This window comes from Dipodomys merriami, unplaced genomic scaffold (assembly GCF_024711535.1).
Source record: "Dipodomys merriami isolate MVZ:Mamm:240054 unplaced genomic scaffold, mDipMer1.0.p SCAF_34, whole genome shotgun sequence".
In the NCBI taxonomy this organism is placed as follows: Eukaryota; Metazoa; Chordata; class Mammalia; order Rodentia; family Heteromyidae; genus Dipodomys; species Dipodomys merriami.
In genome coordinates, this window is record NW_027204937.1 from 9,622,550 (window position 1) to 9,647,165 (window position 24,616).

Here is a 24,616-nt window from a genome sequence, read left to right on the forward strand (position 1 = left end):
TATACAACTGCCTGGTTCTAAGATTTTTTTCCTCCCCTCCCCCCACCAGATCGAACACATCATAGAGGTTTTGGCATGCCTTTCCCATTAATGTCTAGCAAATGCATCAGAACTTTGCCAGCAAATTGCGTTCATTCATAACAGGTGACGTGAAAAGGTTTCCCTGAATGTTGAACAAGTGTTCTCAGAACTGAAATCTGGTGTTGTTTCCAAAACCGAAAAGAGGAGAAAAAAAAAGCAGGAAAAAAAAGTCAAAGGAGTTATCTATGATGCAGCCTTAGCTTCCGTTACCTGTCTACCACGATAACATTGACTACTACAAAGTTTGCCTCTTCCTTGTGAAAACAATGGTCCTGTCTACATGCACTTAGTGGGTTCAGCATGGGAAAAAACGCACAAAGTAAGCACAAGTTATAAATAACCATAACGTTTTATTACCATTAAGACTAAACTTGTATTGAAAAGATTTTATATAACAAGACAAGAAAAGCAATAGCAAATTTAACTATCAACTAGATTATGCATAGCGAGTAACTGTTTCTATTACCCAGGGAAGAGCAAAAACTCTTGTATTTTTTCTTTTGTTTGTTTTTTTTTTTGTTTTTTGTGTTTTTTTCCTTTGTTTTAAATATATAACCATACAAAGCACAAACATAGTAAAAGGATCAGTGCACTGGAGCTAGGAGAGTGCTCCCGCAATCATTTTGTTCCCTTAGCTCAGTTTTGTTTTCCTCAATCTGAATTACATTAAAATAAAGACCCAGTTGTTTTTATTTTTTCTACTGTGCAGTAAGAAAAAAATATTCACAACAAACATGACAATATATCAAACGATAGTTCTACACAAGTTACCTTGATACCTCTTTAACTGTCACTTAAATATCAGAAGAAAACATTTTAAGACATATACAAACAAAACTAGCCAAGTGTTACAACTCAGAATAAATTAACCCAAAGGAAAAAATAACTTTATATATATATTTATATTATATATACACATACACACACAACAGAATGACACAATAATATGCTTCTTCCCATAGTTTACGTAAACAAATAAGTAGTCTAGCCAATCTAGCTATATTTGATCTCGGCCACGGCCATAGGCATCATCACATTGGCGATTAAATAAATAAGTGTTTCAAGCAACATAAACAGTGTTTCAAATGTACCAACACAGCCCAATTCTATCAGCATGGGCTACAAAGTGAATTTGAAAATTGCTTAATGAATTTAAAGCAAATGCATCGGTTTTCCTTTCCTAACCACATTACATTTAACTATGATACTAAGATATGTAAATAATTTTTGTAGCACCTACTGCTCAAACTAAGGAAGTTTTAGATCAAAAGGAAAATTAAATCTTTTAAAGTTTTGTTCTGCTGACATCCCATACTGATGACTTAAAGAAAAACTGTCTTTCAACTCATCTCCTTGCTTTTGGGTTTTGACGGTGGGGAACTGTGGTACCCTGGGTAGAACGAACATTCCTTTCCCCTAGTAATTAATAATTTTATTATTATTATTACATGCTATGAAAAGATATGAAGATCATCTGTTTATAGCCCATCCTTCAAAAAACAGTCTACGAATCCAGTTTAAAACACACATCTTGATCTCTAAAAAGTTACCAGTGCAGTATGAACGCGACAAAGTTGTCAATTTCCCCTAAATTAGCCAGTCAAAATATTTTTTTCTCAAATCCAGATTCTCTTGTAAAAATTCTTTATATTTTATAAAAATAGATTTTTCTTGAAACCCATTTTCAGCAAAGAGACCACCTCTTTGGCAACAATGTTAATGTTATTAAATTGTTAATGTCATCAGGTAACCCCCTTTTCCCCATCCCCTAACAGAAGACTTTTTAGTTCACATGATATAAAAGAAAAAGGGAAAATAAAAAAATCTGCAATTTTTTTTGTCATTTTTGCAATTTTTATTATTCCTCTTTAATTTGTGTGGGGTTTTTTTTTTAAACCAATCTGATTGGATCATATTTTGACAAAAAAAGAAAAAAAGCTTTTATTTTTCTTTCTTTGAATCCCATTACTTTGTAAAAATTGTTTTTTATTATTTTTTTGTTGTTTTTTTATTTTTCTTCTTCAAATGAACGAATGGTCATCTTAAAAAGACCCACCTTCAAGGAAGGTAGTAAAGTTAGCTGGCTGGGTAAAAATCCCTGCACGTCGCTATCTATGTATATTATATTCAACAACGACAGCTATGAAAGAACATTCAATGCATCAAAGGTATTTTTTTGTGATTTTTTTCTTTTTTTCTAAGCATTATAAAATCCTTTCCTGGTACACCTCAGGATAATCCAATGTTTTAATACTTAGGCAACACTGGCTTATAAAGTCCATAGTTGAATATAAGCCTTGAAAAGTTTGTTTCTCTCTCTTTTGTGTATGTGTGTGCACGCATGTGTTTTGTTCGTATATATTTATATATATATGTTAATAAGTGAGGATGGGGAATTCAGGACTTGTGGGCTTTGTTGGTTTTAAAGGAAACTTGCAGCACTCTGTCTCCCAGGCGATACCCATTGAGGCTGGCAATGGCCATGGCTGCCTCGTCGTAGTTGGTCATGGTGACAAAGCCGAATCCTTTACACTTATTGGTGTTGAAGTCACGGATGACTTTGACGTTGTTCACTGCTCCAAAGGGGCCAAAAAGCTGCCAGAGGACACTCTCGTCGGAATCAGGGGACAGGTTGTAGACAAAGATGCACCACCCTGTTCCTGTGTGACCAGGGATGTTCATTCCCACCAGGCTTGTCATCCCGTCAATGGTGATTGGGGAGAACCTGGGGGGACAAGCAGAAGGGGGGACTGGTCCAGACATCAGTCTGACCGCGGATGACACACAGATGCACAGACACAGACACGGGGCAAAGGGCTGAGTGAGTGTTTGCAGGAGAGTTTTCAGATGCAAAAGCTAACATCTGTGGCATTTCTTCTGATGATAATGGCTAGATGGCTAAGACATGTACACACCAAGAGAAAGGCTAGGTCAATTCCTAAAACCCACGGAGACTCTAGGAATCCCAGAGCAAGGCTCTATGATGGTGCTATTCCAGTTAAGGTTCATCCATTGTCTTACCCTGACTCTACCCCCCACTCCAATCAACAATAGAGTAACTTTGGGGCTAAGGGGCTCATTTTATTGTTCTGCTTTTTCACTCAATAAAGCACATATAGGAAGCCTTGTGACACTCAATATCCATTGAGCAAATAAATTAATACACTGATGTCAATACTTGGACATTTTTCTTTTTTCATTTTTTTTAAAGATTAAGGGATGACTCTAGAATTTCTCAAGTGTACCATCTTTGCAGTCACGTGACTTAAAGCTGTCAAAGATTTCTTGCTATTAACTGAGGATGGAGACACAGGAGAATGAATAGACATCTTGTTATTAATCAGATGAATGGCTCATGTTTCAGTGAGCATTTCCTCAAAAGGGTTCCTCCACAAAACCTGTTCAATAATAATAGAGATGTACTACTTTTTGATGCTATATTATCTAGAATTCATTTCTAAGCATCACTGGAACAAGATTTCAAGTGGTTTATTTTGAAGAGCATATTTATATGTCACGAGCTGCTGTACACTGGAAAAGCAGTGAAATGCTATTGGCCCTCTTACAACAACTTTTGTATTAGGCTTAGAAATATTCTGAGCTTTTGGTTTAGTCTCAAAAGGAAAACAAAGTAACTCTTCAGATGCTATTGATTGACTGATAAATCCAGGTGCCACTCATAATGGCTGCATCAGAAGAATTACAATATCACTGCTTAGAGCAGAACATTTGTTAACATTTTGTTTCAGACAATTTGACTCTAGCTACAAAGAAGTACCTTAATTTTTATTTGGTTGAGTTAATTTTGGGAGGGGATGGAGACATGGGAGCAGAAATGAGGGAAGAATATGAGGTAAGGTGTAAGTTAGGACTGTTTTTTAAAAATAAGCCAATTTTCTTGGAGATTTGGAATTTTTTTTAATTAGAAGAATTTAGATAATCACCTACTAAAGGTAGGCTAAATGTAATGACAGCTCAGTGCACAGTTTTTGCTACTACTTACTAATTCCATCTTCCTTTTTGCTCAAAAACAAATAATAAGACAAAACAAAAACAATAAAGTATTGATTCTTAGGACAAATGCAAGTTTAATTGCTTATTTGCATTATTTCTAAAGACTGTCTTCTCAACTGTTTCTCCTCAAACCGAATGAATTGATTCCTTTCAGCCTATACATAGAGAACTGGTAAGTATTTATTATAAAGCCAATGACAGAGACAGCAAATGGATTTTGGGGAGTAGGGTGGGGGTGGGCCTTGAGCTCAGCTTTTTTACTCATAGCTATCACTCTACCATTTAAAAATGCCTCCAGTCGAGTATTTTGCTGATTAATTGGCAATAGAGTCCCATAGACTTTTCTGCCTGGGCTGGCTTTGAACCAGGAACCTCAGATTTTAGCCTCCTGGACAGCTAGGATTACAGAAATGACTCACTAGTGCTTAGTAATGAACAGGGTGCTTGTTGATGGCTACCCCAGAGCACTTAGGTAGAAAGGATTCCAGACCAACATCCAGAGTCCATTAGAAAAGAGAATACTATTATCAACTAGTGCTGTCTGGGTTAAGTATTGGAGGAGGTGACAACATGAAAGCACTATTCTTTCCAAAACACCTGGTATTTCCTCACTAACCTCAGAGAGCAGTAAAGAGTTGGGACAGCTTTAGGAAAGATGTGAAATGCCTGGAATCAGGCAAGCAGTACATTAGACATGTGGAGACAATTCACAGTTATCTCCAGCTGGTGCTGGGAGGGAGATTTGAGAGTCTGGCTCTCTTGCTAATGAAATCTGCAGCCAAGTTACTTCCTTCACTGGGTGCTAGTTTCGAGAGTTGGGTACTTACCATGCATGGCCAAGAGATGAAAGATCTGTGTATACTGGGGAGTGTGATGTGGATTTTTAAAGGCCATATCTCCTCCCCTCTTTCTCTTGGAGGAAGGGGAGTTAAAGTGTGCAGCTCTACTGAGCAAGATGATGAGATGTTATGTCCCTAGCAGTGCAGGGAGCTTATCCAAGGCACATATGGATTCTCATGGACACAGTGATATAACACACCCAGCTGCCTGAGATTGAGATTTCACCCTTGTGGTGGTATTCAGAGAGTCCCCAAAGCCTTGTCTCTGAGCCCTCAGCCCCATGAAAAGGCTTTAAAGAAACCACAAAGTTGAAAAAAACCACATACATAGAGAACCGAGGGCAGATTTATAATAACTGTTAAAACCTGTAACAAAAGAAACCCTTGGTTGAGGTGCACACAGATACACTTGATTCTCAAGATGTACTCTGAAATAATACACACTGAGGTAGGTGCCAGAGTCAGAAAAATCATCCATTCATTAATTTATGCTTTGGCCAGGGCTGGTAGTCCAAATTCTAATTTTTTTCCTACTGAAAAAAATCAAAAGATTATCAGCTATGATTAGAAAAAGTGTTCTAATTTTGATTTGCTGGAATCTGTCCTCTTATCTGAAGCTTGGCATTACTAATGTAAAACAGTTGCTCTTGCAAGTTTGCAAAATCAGCCAGCAAAGAGTCAGAGCTTTTTCCCTCAGGAAAGCTATTCAGAGGACCAGATTATCCAGGGCTTGGTAGCTGTGGCACCTGAACCATAGGAGAAGCCCACCTGCAAATAAAAGAAAAAAGTGAAACACACAAATAACATTTTGTGTGCCCTAAAAGAAACAAAATCAACTGAAGTCTGAAATTAAAATTAAGGATTTGACATGCTGGTGGAAGAAAAAGGAAGAATTAAAAAAAAAGTAAAGTTAGTGAATTAAAAAAAAATTCTAGCCCCAGTCTGTGCCAACATGGACATCTGGCAATCTGTGGAGTTTTAATTACCTCTTTACGCCATAGGCCATATTAAGCAAATTGTCCAGCCTGCAAAGAGAAGGAGGGTCTCTGGGTTAATGCCTCACAGATGGCAAGATCACTCAATGGAACTATTAATAAGAATGCTCCATTTTTAAAGAAGAAAAGCTCAACAACTTTCCCCATTGCTTAGGAGTCTATCCACCGATACGTCCCCTTTTCCTGCCTTGAAAACTGCAAGTAATTCATGTTCAGGTCAATGCTAGAGTTTAAAGCAAGTGTCTAATGAATCCCCCTTTCTTTCAAGATCTGAATTAATTCCATTCCCTGCCACCTCTCAGAACATTTGTGTGCATTTAATTTTGTATTGTATGTGAAATCATTAAAAGGGAGGGGGATTGTCTTAAATTGTTCACCTTTTACTATAATTAAACTTGTGAACAAAGGTCTCTATTCTAGATGAGCACAAAATGCACAAAATGGATCTTTTTTTTTTCTGTTAGCCTAGTTACATTAACTAAATCTTACTACATACATTTTTTTTTAAATTTTGGAGGGGCAAAGAGTGTCTGTGGGTTAAGATTTAAAAAAAACAAATGAGCTTACTATTTCCAGCCCCAAAGCACTTTCTCAGCAAACAGTCATTTTGTTATAATCTTCCTCACTCTCCACCTTGCTTGGGGACAAGCTATTCACAACATGAGGCAGTAGTAACCATAGTTTCCACCATCAGAAGCCTGCTGGAGAGGCTTTTTACATAAATACTGCATGTGCATTCACACAAAATAAAGATTAGATGATTTGGACTCCTCATGAAATCATTAACCATTTCAATCACAGGGCATGGGAGGACAAATGAGGAAGAGGCTGATTTTTTTCTTCCCCTCACTGTGGCCAGATGGACCGTTACTATTCTAGATAGAAGGATCTACTATTCCTCCATGTGAAGTCTGACAAGGAGAAAAACCCTTTCATTAAGGGGAAGTTAGGACGTGGGTGGAATGAAATAATTGTTTACGATTTGCTATGAGTAGGTCAAGACTGGGCTTATTTCTTGCACAGTAGAGGCCAGTTAAGGTTGTATTGCTTTCATGTGAGAAACCTGCCTCTCAGAAATGTCTCAGAGAGTACATGCCCCATTGCACCAGGAGATTCTTTTAGACCCAAAGATAACACTGATGAGGCTTAGATGAAATCTTCCTCCTTGGCTTCCCAGAATTTGCTGACTTAAGAGAGTAACATTAACATTAGAGAAAGTCCAGGAATCTAAAATAATGACCTGGAAAAAGAGGCTGGGGCAAATCAGGATCTGCCTCCTGGTCTACTCTGTATTATAATCCATTATCCATCTTAAATCTAAGTTGTGAATGTGGTCAATTATCTGTGATTAACTTGTTGAAACTAAACCTTCATGTCTGGTTAAGCTCAGAAATGTTGTTTTCAATGGAAGAATCACAAGCTTAACTAGTCATAGCAACTGTCTCATTTTAAAGGAGTGGAAGCTGAGGCTCCAGGGGAGTTTCACACAGAGCTGACTGGGGAGGTGGGGCAGAAAGCCTTGACTTCATCTTTAAGAGCCATGGTTTCCTTGGCCCTTGCCCCACTCTGTACCCACATACCAGACTCCATCCCCTGTGGACGTGCTTACCTGAACCTCTGAGCCTGGTGGTGGAGTGGGCCAGGGTAGCGCCGGTTAGGGGACTGGTACAGCTGAGAGAGCAGGGCCTGGCTGGACTTCTGGCTGGGGTTGTTGGCAAACTTCACAGTAATCGGTTCTGTAGCACCGCTGGGCTTCTGGCCATTCAGCCCTTTGATGGCTTCTTCGGCCTCGATCCTCTTATCAAAGCGGATGAATCCCACCCCTCTAGACACTCCTGGGGAAAGAGAAAGAGTCTTTGTAAAAAGTGAACACAACAAACTAATAACTGTCTCTGGGGAGAGATGAGTGGGGGCCGGTGGTTATTTTGTGGGGACTCAGTCCCTTCCGGGAGCTGTGCTCCCTAAATCTCTTTCATCCACCAAAATGCATCTATTGGCATTTCTGCCAGTGTGGCTCTGGACAGGTGCTCCCTACCCCCGGAACACAGGGATATCTATGCTTTCCTACCCAGCATTCTCCCACAGCCCTGCTCAGCCCTCATCTCCCTCAGTTATTGTAACTAATCACCCACCACCAATATTCCAATTCTCTTGTGCATGCTCCATACTTATCAATTAAGTGATCTACTTGAAAAGCAAGCCTTGACTACATTGTACTCTTTGAAAATGTCTTTTATACCTCTATTGTGCCTTTTGAAGCTTATAACTTGTGCCTGTCTCAAACAGAATAAGAAACAAATTAACCAACCCCCATGAAATACCCTTCTTTATCTTGTTGCTCTGTACTGGTAAAGTCCAGACTTCTTGGTACAGCATTCAATATTGTTGGCAATATCTGGCCTTTGCTTTCCTAGTAGGCCTCATACCAGCCACTCTAAAATGCCTGACGTTCCCCAAACAGCTTGTGTTTTCCTTCAGTTGTATGCCTGGAGATATACTGTCTTTTCTACCTAGAATGTTCTCTCTCCTTTTTGCTGGTAAAGTTGACTCATCTTCCAAACCTTGTTGAAACATTGCAAAGGCAATAGAGCCTGCCCAACTATTATTACTAGGCACCATGCCCTTCTGGCCTTTCCCAGGACACTGGACAATCTATAGTAAATATCTTCTCTTAGAGTCCTCTAACAGCAAGGAACTGTGTCTCCTTCATCCTTAGTCCCCAGTGCCACAGTGTCTGGGACAGAGCCAACTTCAGTGAGAGTTGGCTGAATGAATCAAATAATAAATGTGTACATGATAAACTCCTCCCAGGAAGTGAGTTCTACAATGGGATTAAATTATGGGTAGGCAAAAAACATATTGTCATAAAAATGCAATCCACGGAACCTTATGGTTCTGACTGAGAGGGAGTGATTGGCTTTCTTTATTCCAGATAAAGACTCCTAGTACCAAAGCCCAACTCCACATTTCTACACTGCTATGGACTAGCTGATGGAAAGTCAGATCTCTTACATTGGATCTGTTTTCTGATGTGTGGAATTTGAACTTCCTTCTTAATCTTTAATACTATGAACTAGAGCTAGACATATACAGGTTTTTTTTCATATATAAAAATAATGTTCCTGATTTGGGGGGGTGAAAGAGAATTTGGAGGTTATAAAGGCCCACTCTCAAGTTGATATCAAAATCTTTTTTTTTCCCATCCACCTCCAACCCTGACAAGTGGTTTAGCTGTTGTTGGAGCAATCCCATGTGGAGAACTCTGACTTTTCATGGTGGCCCAATTTACATTGGTGCAGTGGACTGATAAGAAGTCTTTTTCCCAAGTTCTGAGTTTTTCTGCCTATGATCTGCCCATATCAACAACCATTAGCCTGTTCCTGTGGTACACAAGGAACAAAATTACAAAGAAACATTTAACCTGTGACTTGATCAACCAGGATTCGAGAGGTGATGATACGGCCATATTGCGAGAAAAGCTGCTCCAGCTCCTTCTGGGTCATGGTTTTGGGAAGGCCGCTAACATAGAGGTTAGCATCTCTTATTGAGGCTGAGCTTGGACGAGCATATGAGACCTAGGAGAAGGGAAGAGGAGCTAAATGCATTACAGGCACTCAAATACAGAGTAGAGACTGAGGTACCAGCCAAGGTGACAGCCCCTTGGTCTGCCATCACAACTTATGGTGTCAGTTTAAATCACTCAGCAGTTAAAACTTGGAGCTACTCTTGTGATAGCATAAGAACCAGGAGAATAGCAATAGAGGAACAAAAGGAGAGTTGATGATAACAAAACAAATGCACAGACAAGGGTCTCTAAGTGCAGAACAAAATAGCTACTGCACGGCAGCTGTTAAAGGCAGAACTACCCACGCATGAAGTTCTGAAGATTTACCTCCTGGATGTGGGTGTATAGATGATTTACTGTATCCAACACATAATAATCTCTGAATAAACCAAAAAGAAAATCCGTGAAATTGTGCTCTGCACATTTCTCTCCTTGCCACCCTTCTGACTCCCATTCCTTTCTTAAAAACATAAAAGTGGTCGGATTCTTTGTGAGATTTTTTTTTTATGTCCTATCCTTTGTGTTGTTTCAATCTGTTCTCATAAGGTCTGTGCTCACTAAATGATAAAGTGCTGGTGATGTGGGACTGAATGCACATCTGCCTGTGAAACTGGATATCTGACCTTGTTGTCACATCAGCAAGGACCAGTTGCCTCTAACTTTGAGGCAGGGTGGGGGAAACCACCACAAACAAAATGGCAGCATGGTAGGACAGGAGGGAGAGGAAGGGGAGAGAGAGAGAGAGAGAGAGAGAGAGAGAGAGAGAGAGAGAGAGAGAGAGAGAGAGAGAGAGAGAGAGAGACAGAGACAGAGACAGAGACAGAGACAGAGACAGAGACAGAGACAGAGACAGAGACAGACAGAGAGACAGAGAGACAGAGAGAGACAGAGAGAGACAGAGAGAGACAGAGAGAGAGAAAGAGCGAGCGCCTCACCGGTGGCTATAAGAAGTTCGACTTTGCAAATTTGTCCTCTCAGATCTCTCAACTGCTTTTTTTTCTCCCCAAAAAGCTAACACAGAAGTGTAAACAGATCTGAAATTCCATCTGCAAGAAGCCAAATCTTCAGCAGTACACATAAGCAAAGCAAACCCCAGCAGTCATTAATTTTAGACTTTCGTTTACTTATTTATTTATTTATTTTTTTAAAAGAAAACAACATCAGACATTTGAAATATAATTTACAGCTAGTCTAACAAAAGCCCTTTCCTGCTAAAGCTATTTCTGGGGTAGTTATGGCTCAGAATAGATGATGAAAACAGTCATTTCAGAGTGCATCTGACAATGTTGGACAGGAAGGGACCTATATTCCTTACCATTTGCAGTGGTGGGTTTTATTTAATCTACATAACTGGTTTACAAGACCTGGTAAGACTGTGAGAGGAGGAAGGGAGAGGGAAAGTGGGAGATGGCAGCAAGGAGGTAGAGAAGGAAGGATGGGGAGGGGGGAGACAGAGAATGAGACAGAAAGAGAAAGAATGCATGCATAAAAGCATGTGCCAATGAAATGGGATCTTTGATTTTAAGAACTAAACCTTCAGCAACAACATGGCTCTTGTTTCTGTGACCTTCAGAGAGAGAAAGAGAGAGAAAGAAAGAGAATGGGTATAGTTAGCAAAAAGGATGAAGGATGAGCAGGCTCCTCACTCATGGCACATTCTTCCTTTCTGTAACAGAACGCCAGGTCCCTTTATGAGTTCCACACCTAAAAATAGATGTTGACTCAACAGAAAATGATGTGAATGACTAATCTGCCTCCCTGGCCTCCTCCTGCTGATGGATCAAGGCAGCTGCCTACAGTGTCTACATTTTCTAGAAACCCATGGGCAGTCTGGGAGTTCAGGCTCCTCTTCTCCCAAACACATGGCACAGAGGAGCCTTTTCATAGAAGATCTCTGTGTGTGCATTTGGGGTCAGAGGCCTGAAGGATCAAGAACCCCATAGGACTGTCTGGGAAGGACTTTACTGCATGGAAGATTTTTTTTAACAAATGTTTCTTTCTAATGAACTGACCATTACATTTCCAAAGTTCTGAAATGGACAACAGACCAAGAAAGACATTCTTTAGGCTTCTGCTTGAAGCCAACAGCTTCAGCAAACTGCTGGCCTTGATTCAGGACCAAGCATGGAAGACTCTTCTACCTAGTTTCTCTAAATGACAAAAGTATTTCAGGTTATAACCTAGCAGAACTATTTATCAGGCAGGAGGAAGGAGTGGTCATGAGATGGAAATACAGTGACAGAGCCACAGTAACAAGGATCATTTATCTGTATGCTGTCAATTAGTATTTGAATGACATTTTTTCCTCCCTCCAAATACAAATTCTGACCTATATGTCTTTGCACAGAGGATTTTTCTTCCATATACTTCTTCAGATCCAAATCTTCCTTCTATAAAAGAACTCAGCTCAAATGTCACCCTCTCTTGACAGAATTATCTAGTTGAATTTCCTCCTCCTAAATATCTCCCTAGCAATAATAAGCTCAATGAACCATGGTGCTTAACCCATTCTGACCTCAACTCACCACCTCTCTAACTAGTTTGATGATCTTCTTGAGGCTGAGGTTATGTGTATGTGTGTTATTCATCTTTGTAATTCTAACTCCCAGCACCAAGTCTGAGACCTGCAGTGTGTTCAACGCCTACTGAGAAAAATGAACACTCAGCTCATGATGAATGATGTTGACATTAATGACTCTTTAGAATTAACTGTATAACTTTGTTTCTCCATTAAGGTAGATTACTGAGAGGCACACACCTAGAATCATAGCTGTGTCTTCCCACTAAGCTAAGACATAAGGGAAATATTTTGTATTCTCCAGTGTCTGGAGTTATAAAGACTGAAAAAAAGTTGTTCTAGGACTAAACATCACCTTTCTCAGCAGATATTTATGGAGGATCTAGGAATCAGCCACAGTACTGTGTGCTGGGGTGGCTTTTTTTCTTCTAAAGGACCTCTAAGTCCAAGGAAAACAACAGAGAGGTCACAGTAGATACACAACAAATATGGGTTGAGTGGAAGAATGGATAGGTAAGCATACATACCACAAAGTCACATGATGTGTGCAGTACCAGGGCTATGATGAACATGACTCAAGAGGATGGATAAATGAGGGGTTAAAAGAGCCAGAAAGGTGGTACAACAGGTGATAATGGCACTCGGGAATAGTGGCCTGGAAATAGTTTGGTTATGTTGAGAGAACAAATGAGGTGACAGAGATTAAGGACTTATGAAAACACTTGGAACTGGCATTTATGACTATCCAATAAATGCGCCACACATAATAGTGACCTCAATTCTCACAATTTCTGGGCAGCTAGACCCTCTCTACACCCCAGCTATCAGACAGCACTGGACAGAGAAAAGGAGCTGATGCCGGACAAAACCCATACCATTTCCCCACAGTGATTCTGACAGAGGCAGAATATCAGCCAGAGAAAATGAATGCAGCAGATTCTGAGCGATAGACTCTAGCCACAGGGAAGCAACAAATCCCCAAGATAAACAGCACCTTGATCATTTTATCTCAAGCCTAAGTCCTGCTTAGTTTTTCTCTTCTATTTGGAGCCTTAAGTCAGTCTTCTTTTAGTCCCCATGTATAAGAAACCTGTAAGGGTAGGAAAGGGCAAAAAAATGATAGGGAAAGGATTATTCCACACTTAATATCCAACTTCTCATTAAATGCTTTCAAGTTTCTGCATACCTTGTTAAATTCCAATGGAAGGACAGGTATCAGGCCCTTTAGTGGACTGAACCTTTCTTTTTTTCTTTTCCTAAAACATGGATGACTTTAATCCTTAGCAGAGGGTCTAGCATTGCTGGCATGTTAACTCTCCTGAGCCAGTGGCCTAGAGCCTAAGGCTATCTTTATACCCAGTGCCTTGGAGAATTCCCCTGGCCTTCGACCATCAGGATCCTGCTTGATTCATTCACCTACAATTTCTAATGATGAGATTGGCATTTCTAGGCCAGTACAGATATTTCTCTGGAGCTCAGGAAGAGCTAGAAGCAAAGAAATCATCCCTGTCTGGGTAAAGGTGGCCCAAAGGCAGGGACTCTATGTGTTTTACAGATGATTTTGAAAGAAGATTTCCAGCCCTGACAAACTTTCCAACTCTCCTGCTCTGTCATCTTCCAGTCCTTCCCATGATCTGTAAGAGTGACACTGTAGCAACAACCTTATAAGACTCAAAGGGTGAGTGGGATCCAGTACTCAAAAGCCATGTGACCTTGAGTAACTAATTTGATTTTGACAAATCTCATTTTCCTTTCTGATAAGAGGGAGAGCAGTTCTCCACTGATGGTTTTTAAAGGAGACAAAGAATTGAGAAAATATACTTGATGTGTCTGTGCCTATCTATAATCTAGTAAACTCTTTAGTAAATATTATGTGATGATTCATACAGGCTTTTGGGGGCCAGCCTGAGGATCAAGACCTCAATGAGACATACCCTCCAATTTTACCCAACAAGCAAATGCTATCAGTGAGTGTCTGTAAAGGAGCAGTCCTTTGCTACTCTGGTGAGATCTGGACTATATATATATATATATATATATATATATATATATATATATATATATATATATATATATATATATATACACACACACACACACACACACACACACACACACACACACACTTTACTATGTTAATGTACAACAAGTGGCAGAAAACCAGCTTTGAGTGAAAAAGCCAAGTGAAAGTACAAAGCTCTGAGTTCAAGTCCCAGTACTGACACAAAAACCAAACCAAAACAAAAAAGTGATTTCTAAACCCTCCTCTCAGCAATTCTGATAAGGTGGTGTTAGGATTCATTATAGGTGAGGGAGAAGGAGCTGGGCTGGGGCCTGTCTCTTCCCACACAATGTAGGTTCCTTTACCCATTAACAGCCAAGGCTTGGTCTAGACATGGTGGTTAGGAACAGTATAGTTGGATATAGAATTACCCAGCGATACTTTTCATCCAGTGTCTGATGACCATAATTGGGAGGCAGAAGAGGGAATGGAAAACATGATAAAGGCATGATCTTGGGGCAATGAGCAGGATAAATTGAGAAGAAAAAGCTTGATTTTCAGTCCTGGAAAGGTATTTCTCCAGGAAACCACTGGCATTAGATGAGAGTTCAGATACTGGGAATGTCTCTGTCTCAAGGACCCCACAGTCTCCTGAGGAAGATAAGCAAACAAATGAGACGTACAATACTGTTGACAAAGGTGGGGTGGTGGTGGCGTGGCGGGGTGAAAGGGTAGAGGGATGGAAGAGTAGAGAACTCTTTCCCACAAGGAGGGAGTCTCTGGAGTAACAATGTAGGCTTTCCCCCTCTGGTTCTTTATCCACTCTTCTCTGGGAGAGGTGGAGTAACCAATGTGAAAATCTCAATACAGGAAATAGACAGGTGAGGTTCAGATACTGCCTGCTCCTCTATGCTGGGGGCCATATGCCAGTCAGAAGCACACACTTCCCGGCTCTAAGTTCTGTGAGGGACATCTCCACTCTGATTTGGGGTCAAGAGCACCTGTCATAGGCTGTGCCAGTCTGTCAAAGTGTAACAGTGACCCGTGCAATTCATCTAGAGCTTCAAATAATTAACAAAGATAAATATAGAATTCCACACTTGTTTTTGGTCTTACTTCTTGATTGGTTTAGAGCTTGGATGTGGTAAAACAGTGTTGTATTTTGTTAAATCCTTTTGGATGACAATAATAGCATGACCTCTTCAATGATCTAAGCACTACATTCATGAAGCTGTCAGTGGCTTCCACCACCATTCATGGTAACTGGAGCTAAAGGCAACAGATATGACACAGATGATTGGTGCTGGAAGTGGCCTCCAAGGTTCAGAGTAGCATCCAAGACTGCTAGCCTGTCTACAGGGACAGGAAACTCACTACCGCGTGAGGCATCCTACAGCATCACTGGCTGTCAGAGTGTTGGCAAGCTCTTCCTTTTACATCTCAGGAGCATCTGTCCTCATCACCCTTTATCTTGTGCATCTCTTTGACAGGTGCTAGTTAGAGTATCAGGTAACTGGAATTTGAAACAGGCCACTTTAAAGCAGTTCCTGTTTATGCTGTTTTAACTGAAATTGAGATCGTATTTTAGAGTAGAAAGGATATGGAGGTTAAAAGCAAGATTTGAGGGCTTGGAGAGATGGGGACATAGATACTGGCTACTTTCTAGGCAGGTGACCTTAGCTCAGGTCAGTCACCTTTTCAGAGCTGTGTCATTTGAATAATACAGTTCAGTAGCTCTCCAAAAGGGTTGCTTACATGTTGTTTACAATTCCTAAACATGATGCCTGGCACAAGGTAAGTGCTCAATAAAAAGTGGTGTTGACATGACTCCTATGTAATCAAGCAGTGGGAGATGGATGCAGTGATGAATACAACAATGCTCACACGTAGGACTATTTGTCTAGCAGAGGAGACACACACAAACCCATCATTTCTGAAGCTCAGAATTTCCCCAGTCTGTTCTAACACCCTATTCTCTGAGTGAATACAAACTCCCCAGAGCACGCAGTTCCCCAAGGACCAGTCATGCTAAAGAGACTAGGAGAGTGGCAGCCGTGGAAATCAGACTCTGATGCTGCCAGGGTTTCTAAGAGCAAGCCCTCCCAAGAACCTGCAATCCCACCTCTGGGAACAGAGGGAGCAGAAAGAAGCCAGCTGGCTCCTGGAAATAACAGCTTTGATGGTGAAGATTGGTTTACCTCTGTGCCTGCGGCTGCAGCCCTACCCACAGGCAGGACAGGTGCCTGCTTTTGTAGCCCTGCTCTTTATACACCTACCCACCTGCTGTCTGATACCTGTGATTCTAAAGGAATATAAGGGGGAAAACCCGAGGGTAATATTTTCAATTGTGCCACATGTTCCTGTTTGGAATTCTCCAATTGTTTGTTAACATCTTGACATGGAAATTCAACCCCCTTACCTGAGCATTCAGAGCCCTTTGTTACTCGGATCGGATCAACCTCTTACCTCTTGCTAACTCAGCCTGCCCCTAGACTAAAATCCAAACATCAGTCACACTTTCCTTAATGTGTACTCAAAACTTCTACTTCCAGGCCTCTGGACGTGCTCTTGGTTCATCATTATGACAAAATGAGTCTCTGCCAACCTTTCTAGGACCAGTCACCTCCTCCATGAGACTCAAGCATAAATGACTGCTCTCTCCTTGGGCTCTGCAGAAGATAGGTGTCATAATGGAAGCAATTCTCACAACCTGTCTCCTCCTCACAGCCATCTACCCAAATACCTCCCCTGCCCTATTAGGCTGCACAGTGGTGGTTTCTGCACACCCACTCCGGCATCTGGTTTAAAATCCTTACTAGACCAGGAGCTTTGAAATGCTCTCTGAATTAAAATAAAATATGCATTTATTCAGTAGATTTTAGTTTCCTTCCTAAGAGCTCACTCTGATGTGGAGAAGGAGCTAGAAGGAACCATGGAATTAGAGAATATCTGAGTATCATAGGAGTATCTGGCACCTCGTAAGCCTGGCAGGAACTTTTTGTTCTCTTCCCATGCCTCCCCATTCTCAATACCAGGCACAGGGCTGTGCTGAGGTGTGTATGGGGTAGGTTTCCTCTTCCCTTTTTCTATGCACTCAGTGTAAGAACAGGAGTCCAGGTGCTATTTTTTTAAGAAGAAAAAAAAGCTTTTTTAAAAAAATAAATGATCTTGTTTTTGCTTTGGGTTTTCTTTCCTTTAGAGAGGGCATGTGGACACTGAAAGGGAGGGAAGAAGGGTGAACAAATGCAATTATGATATTCAGTATATATTAATTGGAAAATGACCTATGTAACTTGTGAACAGAGATGTCAGTAAAACTAGAGAAAAGCAAAGGGAAGGGGTGACATTGTCCAAAAAATATATTCATTACTTGGCTTATGAAATGATAACCTCTCTATATAAAACCCTAATAATAATGGTAAAGTTATATTAAAGAACAAATTATCAAAGGATCTTACTTAGTATGAGGTTCTCATTGTCTGACTAATGAACCCCAAATGAGAAGGTATGTTAAAGGTTTCATGTTCAGGTTACAGGAAGAGCTAGTCTCAAATACAAAGCCCTAGACTCAGTCTCCTAAATTCAATTTCTTTGTCAAAGGCTTGTAAGAGTACTCTAGCCACCTGCAAGCTCCATAGTACATCACAGCATGCAGAGTTCTTTATACATGTGTCCGGGTGTTAGGAGGATCTACTTTGTTGTTTACCCTTGTGTGCATGTCTCTGAAACACGAAAGTCCTCTCTCTTCGTGATTTTCACCTTAAGGGAATTGTTATTTGTGTTCATCCTGGGGAGTACTTCTTGAACATTCCCAATACACCATGATTGCCTGCCTAGGAAGAAGTTTTTGTTCCATTTTCTAGATGGCAGATTCAGGCTAGGGAGATCAAGTACATATCCTAAGGTCACAAATAGAACTAAGAGTTCACCTTGGATCTGCCTCAAAGCTGGGGGCTCTTTCCACTAAGCCACAGTAACATGGACAGGGAAATAAAAGCCATGTTCTTGGCACAAACTGTTCCTTTTCCTGGAAAGGTACCCAGTTGGAATGATCATGCCATAATGTTTTAGTAGACTGTGAGGGCTAGAAAGAAGCGTTCTACTGATGAGGAACTATATCCAGAGAAGTGAAGTTGCTCAAGGTAGTAGTAGTGTTTGACAGAGCTGGGACTTGGCTCTCCATCTTAACTCAGGGCTCCTTTGAATGGATTAAGGGGTGGAAGAGAAGAGAAGTGTAAATGCTCTATGGTTATAGCTGGTGTTAGATGGATCAGCTATATTTCCCTGAGACTACCTGATCACCACAGAGAATAGATTCCTGAATCCTTAGGGCTTCATTAGCTACACGAGTGGCTATTGATGACTCAAAACATGCCTAGGAACTGAACTTTCATCTAATTTTAAGTAACTTAAGTTAATACGGATAACTACATGTCTACTACACTGACATTAACAACTCCAGACCTAAGAAGACCACAGCCGTAGCCTCTTAGAGCTAGAAAATACATTTAGTATCACTTAGAAATCATTCCAAGACAGGCTTTCCATCTACATCATTCCCATTTGAGTGGTTCTGATGATGAGGAGAGTCATTGCCATTCAAGGCAAGTATTGGACTCTGACAGCCACAAAAGTTTTCCTTTTAGATTCCTGAAATATAGGATCAAGTTAATGCTTTAGGATCTCTGCAGAATTTTCTTTCCAAGAGAATGTAAAAGCAATAATCACTGGCCATCTTTGTCACTTTGCCTCAACCAGGTCTTTTAATCACAAAAAATTATATTAAGTGAAGTAAGCCAGGCCCAAAGAAACATAGGTCCCATGGTTTCCCTTATCTGCAATAACTAGCATATGTCTGAGACAAGCAGAAAAGGTCAGATAAGTTGATGTTAGGCAAAATGAACCCCAAGATAAGGACTCAGGTGGTTTTTCTTTCTTGCTATTGTTTCTAACATATTTATAAGGTGATTTTTTTTTGTTGCTTTGCATGTCCCTCCCCCACAGTATAACCTCTGTTTTCACAATATTTGATGTTGGTATAATTTGGGGAGGGGAAGAAAACAAATTGTTTAAATAGGGATACAGGTGGACCCATTGCAACAATGAAATGTACAAGATGCTATGTTGAAAAATGAACTTTACAACTTTGGTGGGGGGGGAGTGTAGTCGTGGAGATGGGAGGGCAGGGATGCTAAGAGAAAAACAAAGGAAGAGGCAACAATGCTTGATAAGAAATGTACTTATTACCTTGCTCATGTAATTGTAACCCCTTGGTATGGTATTTTCACAATTAAAAAATTAATAAAAAAAAGCTGAGAGATGGAACACAAGATACCAGGCTAAGCACTCTGGACAAGATAGGGTCACTGCTGCCAATGATCAGTGATTGTAACCCTCATGTAACTAAGGGTGATTTTTTGAGGTGTTCACACATTATTGGCTTCTTTTATGCTTGTAGATAACTAACTCTCCTGGATCCCATTCCATGTACTTACCCAAATCCCGTGTTCTCTTAACCTGTACCTGTCCAGTTTGGTAATGTAGACCACAGAACACTGAGAATGACCTTTAAGGGACTGGGGTCATATCAGCTTCACCAGGGAACTGTATATTACCTCTCCATGGCCTATCCCAGTACATATGTAAAAGGAAGTTAACAGGGCACTGAGAAGCACAGTGTGCCATAAATAAAGAGAGGGCAGCTGGCACAACTGGGGTGGACATGTATTGAGTGTTTGAGTGCCTTGTCAATGTCCACCCCCGCTCCTTGGGGATTCAGTGGCTACGCTGCCACTGCTGACCTTGCGAGGGAAGGCCTCCTGAACTAGTTTCTGATTATAGCTCAAATGGGGGTGGGGAGAGGAGAAAAGACCTTTTTATTATTAATGAGACTGAGGGAGGCAGGCCATTATTTCTGGGTGGGGGTGATATCTGTCAGCAAAAAGTGATCTGCTAACTCTTCTGGAAACATTAAGAGCTGTGATAGGAGAAATATAATTGCTTATGCCGAGTGCAGAGAAAAGATGCCTCAGCGGAATGGAGGCCTTTCGTCAAGGCAGGTGGATGGTGGAGAAGCAGGGGAGGGAGGAAGCTGGGCTGATGACCCCCTGACAAGAGAAAGAAACAGGAGGGGCAAGTTGGAACCTGCGAAGTTCAAGTGTGGAGAGATCCCCCCAAGGGAGACACTATTAGTGCTATTAGAAGAAGAAAGTGAAAATGGAGAAATGGTTAAGCAGTAGCATCAGTCTCCTTTCCCAAGAAGGGAGGAGGGTTTTCCTTCTGAAAAGACTTCACGCATTCACCTTTCCCTTCAGTACTCTCATTCCCTAGAGAGCTGGGCTACGGCCTCACAATAAGGCATTGTTTTAACTCTCCTACCCCATGGCCAGAGTCCCAACTCTTGGGACTCACTCAGAGGCAGTCCCCTTTCCCCCACTTTATCTAAATCATAGTCCTGAAATCAGTCACGTCCCAATTTGCACAAAAGCTGTTTTACATCACCATATTCTTATCATTTGAATGATAGGTTCATCCAAGTATTAGAAGAAAGTCACAAAATTATTTGTAAATGCGATGCAATGGGAAAAGGAAAGAAAACATGTCTCACAACTAGATGCATGCTAACAGAATTGGGCTGGGAATGGCTGATAGGCCTTTATGATAGGAATTTGTGCATTCCAAATCATTTAGAAATAAGCATGCAGTGCTTTTAAAATGGAGTGGAAAGCTCTTAATAGAGTTGATGAAAACCAACATCTGAGGCTGACAAAACCGACCACAGCAGTCTGCAATCTGCCGCTCTCACTGCCAAACACTCCACATGGCATGCCACAGCCAGATGAACCTTCTTGGAACTTCACCCTAACCAGATCTCTCTCCCACTCACATTCCACACAGCTCCCTCTCTCCCATCCAATGGGAACCTTGGCAGCCCCACGATGCTCCTCTCCCAATCACAGTACATCACTTATTCCTTTACAAGTATGTGTTCCCTTCCACCTTCTCACGGAGAGAGCTTCCAAAGACAAAGCAAGCTGAGAGCACTTCCACAGGCCTGCTCCTCACACCTAGGTTGAAACCCAAGTAGGTGTCCATCACTCAGATATAACCAAGGCCTCAAATTCCTTTTGGACCTTTTTCATGGAAGATTCTCAAGGTAACTTGATCTCAATCCAGCCAAAACTTTGGTAAGCATATACTCCTTTTTTGAAAGTACTATAAGATCATCACATTTTTTTTCTTTTGTTCTCTTCACTGTAGTTTTCTACTACATAGCCTAGCCTCTAAGTGCTAGGGTTACAGGTATGTCACCAGGCCCAGCCCAAGGTGTTTTTTTTTCCTTTTCCTTAATTAATGTGACAAAGAGTGGAACCAAAGAAAACTGGATTTAGTTGAGTGCTTCTAAGCAGGAGGCTAATGTCACTGTAAACTTTGAAATCGTTCTTGTAGAGCCTAGACGAGGGTCAGCACTGGGGAATCAAGGAACTCCAGAGAACCATTTTCCAGAAACATAGCCTTTTAACCCAGTGCATCCCCAAATTGAAAGTGATTCTTGTTGGATACAACTGGAGAAAAGTAGGAGCTTACAAACAGGTCCCCCAAGTCCTTAATGGGGCAAATCATGTTTGCATGGCTTAGGGTTCAAACATTGAGAAGTGACCCAGTTTCCCAAATGAGACTCCAGTCTGCTCTAGGCTCATGACCCATAATCTATGGCATCCTGACACACATGGATGGGAGCGTTTCCAGAACACTACCATCTCTGGTTCACCTAAATCCTAGGACTTAGCACAGAGACTAGAAAGCAAGGGTCAAAGAAGAAATTATTTAGCTGGGCACCAGTGATTCATTCCTATAATCCTAGCTACTCAGGAGGTTCAAAGGCAGCCTGGGCAGGAAAAGTCCATGAGTCTTTTATCTCTGATTAACAGAAAAAGCCAGACATAGAGCTGTGGCTCAAGTGGTAGAGCAGTAGCCTTGAACAAAACAAGCTCAGGGACAGAGCTCAGACCCTGAGTTCAAGCTGCAGAACTGGCACAAAGGAGGAGGAGGAGGAGGAGGAGGAGGAGGAGGAGGAGGAGGAGGAGGAGGAGGAGGAGGAGGAGGAGGAGGAGGAGGAGGAGGAGGAGGAAGAGGAAGTAACTATTTGAGGTCAGATATGTCTCCAAGTTAATAGAAGAAACTTTGAAGTATAAGTCTGTTTACTGAAGAACCCAGAGAAGCCATGGTATATATTTTCTTTTTGTTTTTTTAATATGTCCTTCTCATGCCAGGGAGTATAACCCTTGTGGATGTAAACGTCTCTCTTCCCATCTACTCCCCTGGCCCTTACCCTGGCTAATCCTCAGAATGTGGGTTTTGTGGAGCTAACTGGCAGTGTGACGTTCTAACACTTAAAAGTGTTGACAGAGTTATTTTACTAATTATGTGATCCTAGGCATACGTCTCTTAACTACTTGGGGACTTAGTTTCCTCATTAGCATAAGGAACTAAGAACACCTTCTTATAAGTCTCCTTTAAGAAACAGAGCTTTAAAAAAAGACAATTCATGCAAAAAAAAAAAAACAAACACACCCTGAAAAGGGAATATAGCTGGTATCTGTAAAGTACTTAGCTCCAGGGAACTTTCTTTGCCACAAGTCTGGCTCTGCCCTTTTCATGTCCTCAGGCTTCACATATACTCACTTTATATCCTCCCTAATAAAGAGGAAATGGATTTTTGTTGATAAGAAGGCATCTTTTTTGGACACCTCCTTCTAGGGGTTGGGTAACAAGCCATTTACTAATTGGCAAAACAATGTTTACATATTTAAATTTGAGTTCAGAGATTGCAAGTTGGCTACTCAGAGCTCAACTCATTAAGTTCTGTTTCGTTTTCTTTGTAATACTTAATTTTTTATTTTTTTGGGGTCCGGTCGTGGGGCCTGAACTCTGGGCCTGGGCGCCATCCCTCAGCTCTTCAGCTCAAGGCTAGCGCTCTACCACTTGAGCCACAGTGCCACTTCCGGCTTTTTTTTCTGCTTATGTGGTGCTGAGGAATCGAACCCAGGGCCTCATGCATGCAAGGCAAGTGCTCTACCACTGAGCCACCTTCCCAGCCCTACTTAATTTTTTTAAAAATTGGGAGATTTGACATGAAAAAAAAATCGAAATTCCTGGATACTACTGGTTCACATCCATAATCCCAGCTACTTAGGATGCTGAGATCTGTGAACTGAGCCAGCTGGGCAGACAAATCCTTGAGAAACTTAAATAAACAGCCAAAAGTAGAGGTGTGGCTCAAGGGTAGAATGCCAGCCCTGAGTGAAAAAAGCCTGTCAAGAGTGTGAGGCCTTCGGTTGGGAATGTGGCTCAATGGTAGAGTGCTTGCTTAGCATTCATGAAGCGCTAGGTTTGATTCCTCAGTACCACATAAACAGAAAAAGCCAGAAGTAGCACCATGGCTCAAGTGGTAGAGTTCTATCCTTGAGCAAAAGAAACTCAGGGATAGTGCCCAGGCCAAGTTCATGCCCCAGGACTGGCCAAAAAAAAAAAAAAAAAAAAAAAAAAGAGTGATGTTAGGCCTTAAGTTCAAGCACTAGCACTGACACACACAAAAACAAACTAAAGGGATTTTTTTTTTTTTTTTTTTTTTTTTAGAGATTACAGTCCCTGCCCCCTCTCCTTTTCAGAACTAGGGTTTGAACTCAGGGCTTCATACTTTTAGGCAGACATTCTGCTACTTGAGCCATGCCTCTAGCTAGCTTTCTTTGCTCTGATTATTTTTAAGATAAAGTCTTGATATCTAGCTGACCTAGACTATACTCCCTCCTGAATATTTGGGATGACAGGTGTGCACCTTCATACTCAGCTTTTTCTTTTGAGATGATTTAAGGCTTTTTTTTTTGGCAGGGAGCGGGGCTAGGCTGGCCTAGAAATGGCCTTCATTTTTAGCTTCTCTAGTAGCTGGGATTATAAGCATGAGCCATATCATCTAGTTAAACAGCTAGAAGGTACAGCAAGAGTCTGAATTGAAACAATCTTCATCCTCCTCCTTACTATCCTCCCTCATCAATAGCAGCTAAGGTAAAGAAGTTGCAGTCTTTACCCACTACTCACTCTAGTTACCAGCTCATCTTCAGGACTTTCCAGAGCCAACCCTGAATGGGCCATTAGTCACCACCCTTCAACAGTTCAAGCATTTGCTCCTGATTTGCCTGCATTTATTGTGTACTTCATACATGGTGTATTTTGTAGGGAGCATTGCAGAAATGCCACAACAATGTGAAAAGGAGGGTCAAACTGACCAACGTTTGCAAATATGTACTAGATGGTTCCAGGGAGATCTCTGTAATGGCATGCTTTCAAAGAAGATATTTGTTTCCCCCTGCCTCAGATTGGCAAGTTAGCTATTCCTCTATGGGAGTCAGAGCAGAGAGATAAATCTCATGTCACCTATCAAAGCAAACAGAAGCAGGAGAAGTAAACAGTGGCCTGAAAGGCAAAAAAGCAATTTTAAGAAATTAATAAATGATGAGACTATTAACAGCACACGAAAGAGGTTTGCTTCCCTCCCTCTTCCTTTTAATATGATTTTTACCTTAAACACTGTGTCCCTTTAGG

At 41.1% G+C, this 24,616-nt stretch overlaps 1 protein-coding gene, 1 non-coding gene and 1 pseudogene across 7 annotated transcripts in view; all 3 read right to left on the bottom strand.

Annotated features, from left to right (window-relative positions):
* Nucleotides 1–411: 411 nt before the first annotated feature.
* The window catches only part of Elavl4 (ELAV like RNA binding protein 4), a 143,834-nt gene continuing 119,629 nt past the window's right edge, over nucleotides 412–24,616 (bottom strand). For 4 of the 6 annotated variants that reach the window (XM_069987267.1, XM_069987268.1, XM_069987269.1 and 1 more), the window contains 4 exons: nucleotides 9,351–9,504; nucleotides 7,539–7,764; nucleotides 5,921–5,959; nucleotides 412–2,848 (listed from right to left, as the gene is read on the bottom strand). In XM_069987267.1, the coding sequence (XP_069843368.1) occupies nucleotides 2,479–2,848; nucleotides 5,921–5,959; nucleotides 7,539–7,764; nucleotides 9,351–9,504 (789 nt within the window). In that variant the 3' untranslated portion in view covers nucleotides 412–2,478. The remainder of the gene's footprint in view (nucleotides 2,849–5,920; nucleotides 5,960–7,538; nucleotides 7,765–9,350; nucleotides 9,505–24,616) is intronic. The other 2 variants (XM_069987265.1, XM_069987270.1) reach the window with 1 other exon arrangement.
* On the bottom strand, nucleotides 11,482–11,616 carry LOC138803548 (small nucleolar RNA SNORA2/SNORA34 family). The gene has a single exon (XR_011364961.1). It is a non-coding gene; the product is annotated as a small nucleolar RNA SNORA2/SNORA34 family (small nucleolar RNA).
* Nucleotides 17,024–17,135, bottom strand: LOC138803554 (small nucleolar RNA SNORA51; annotated as a pseudogene).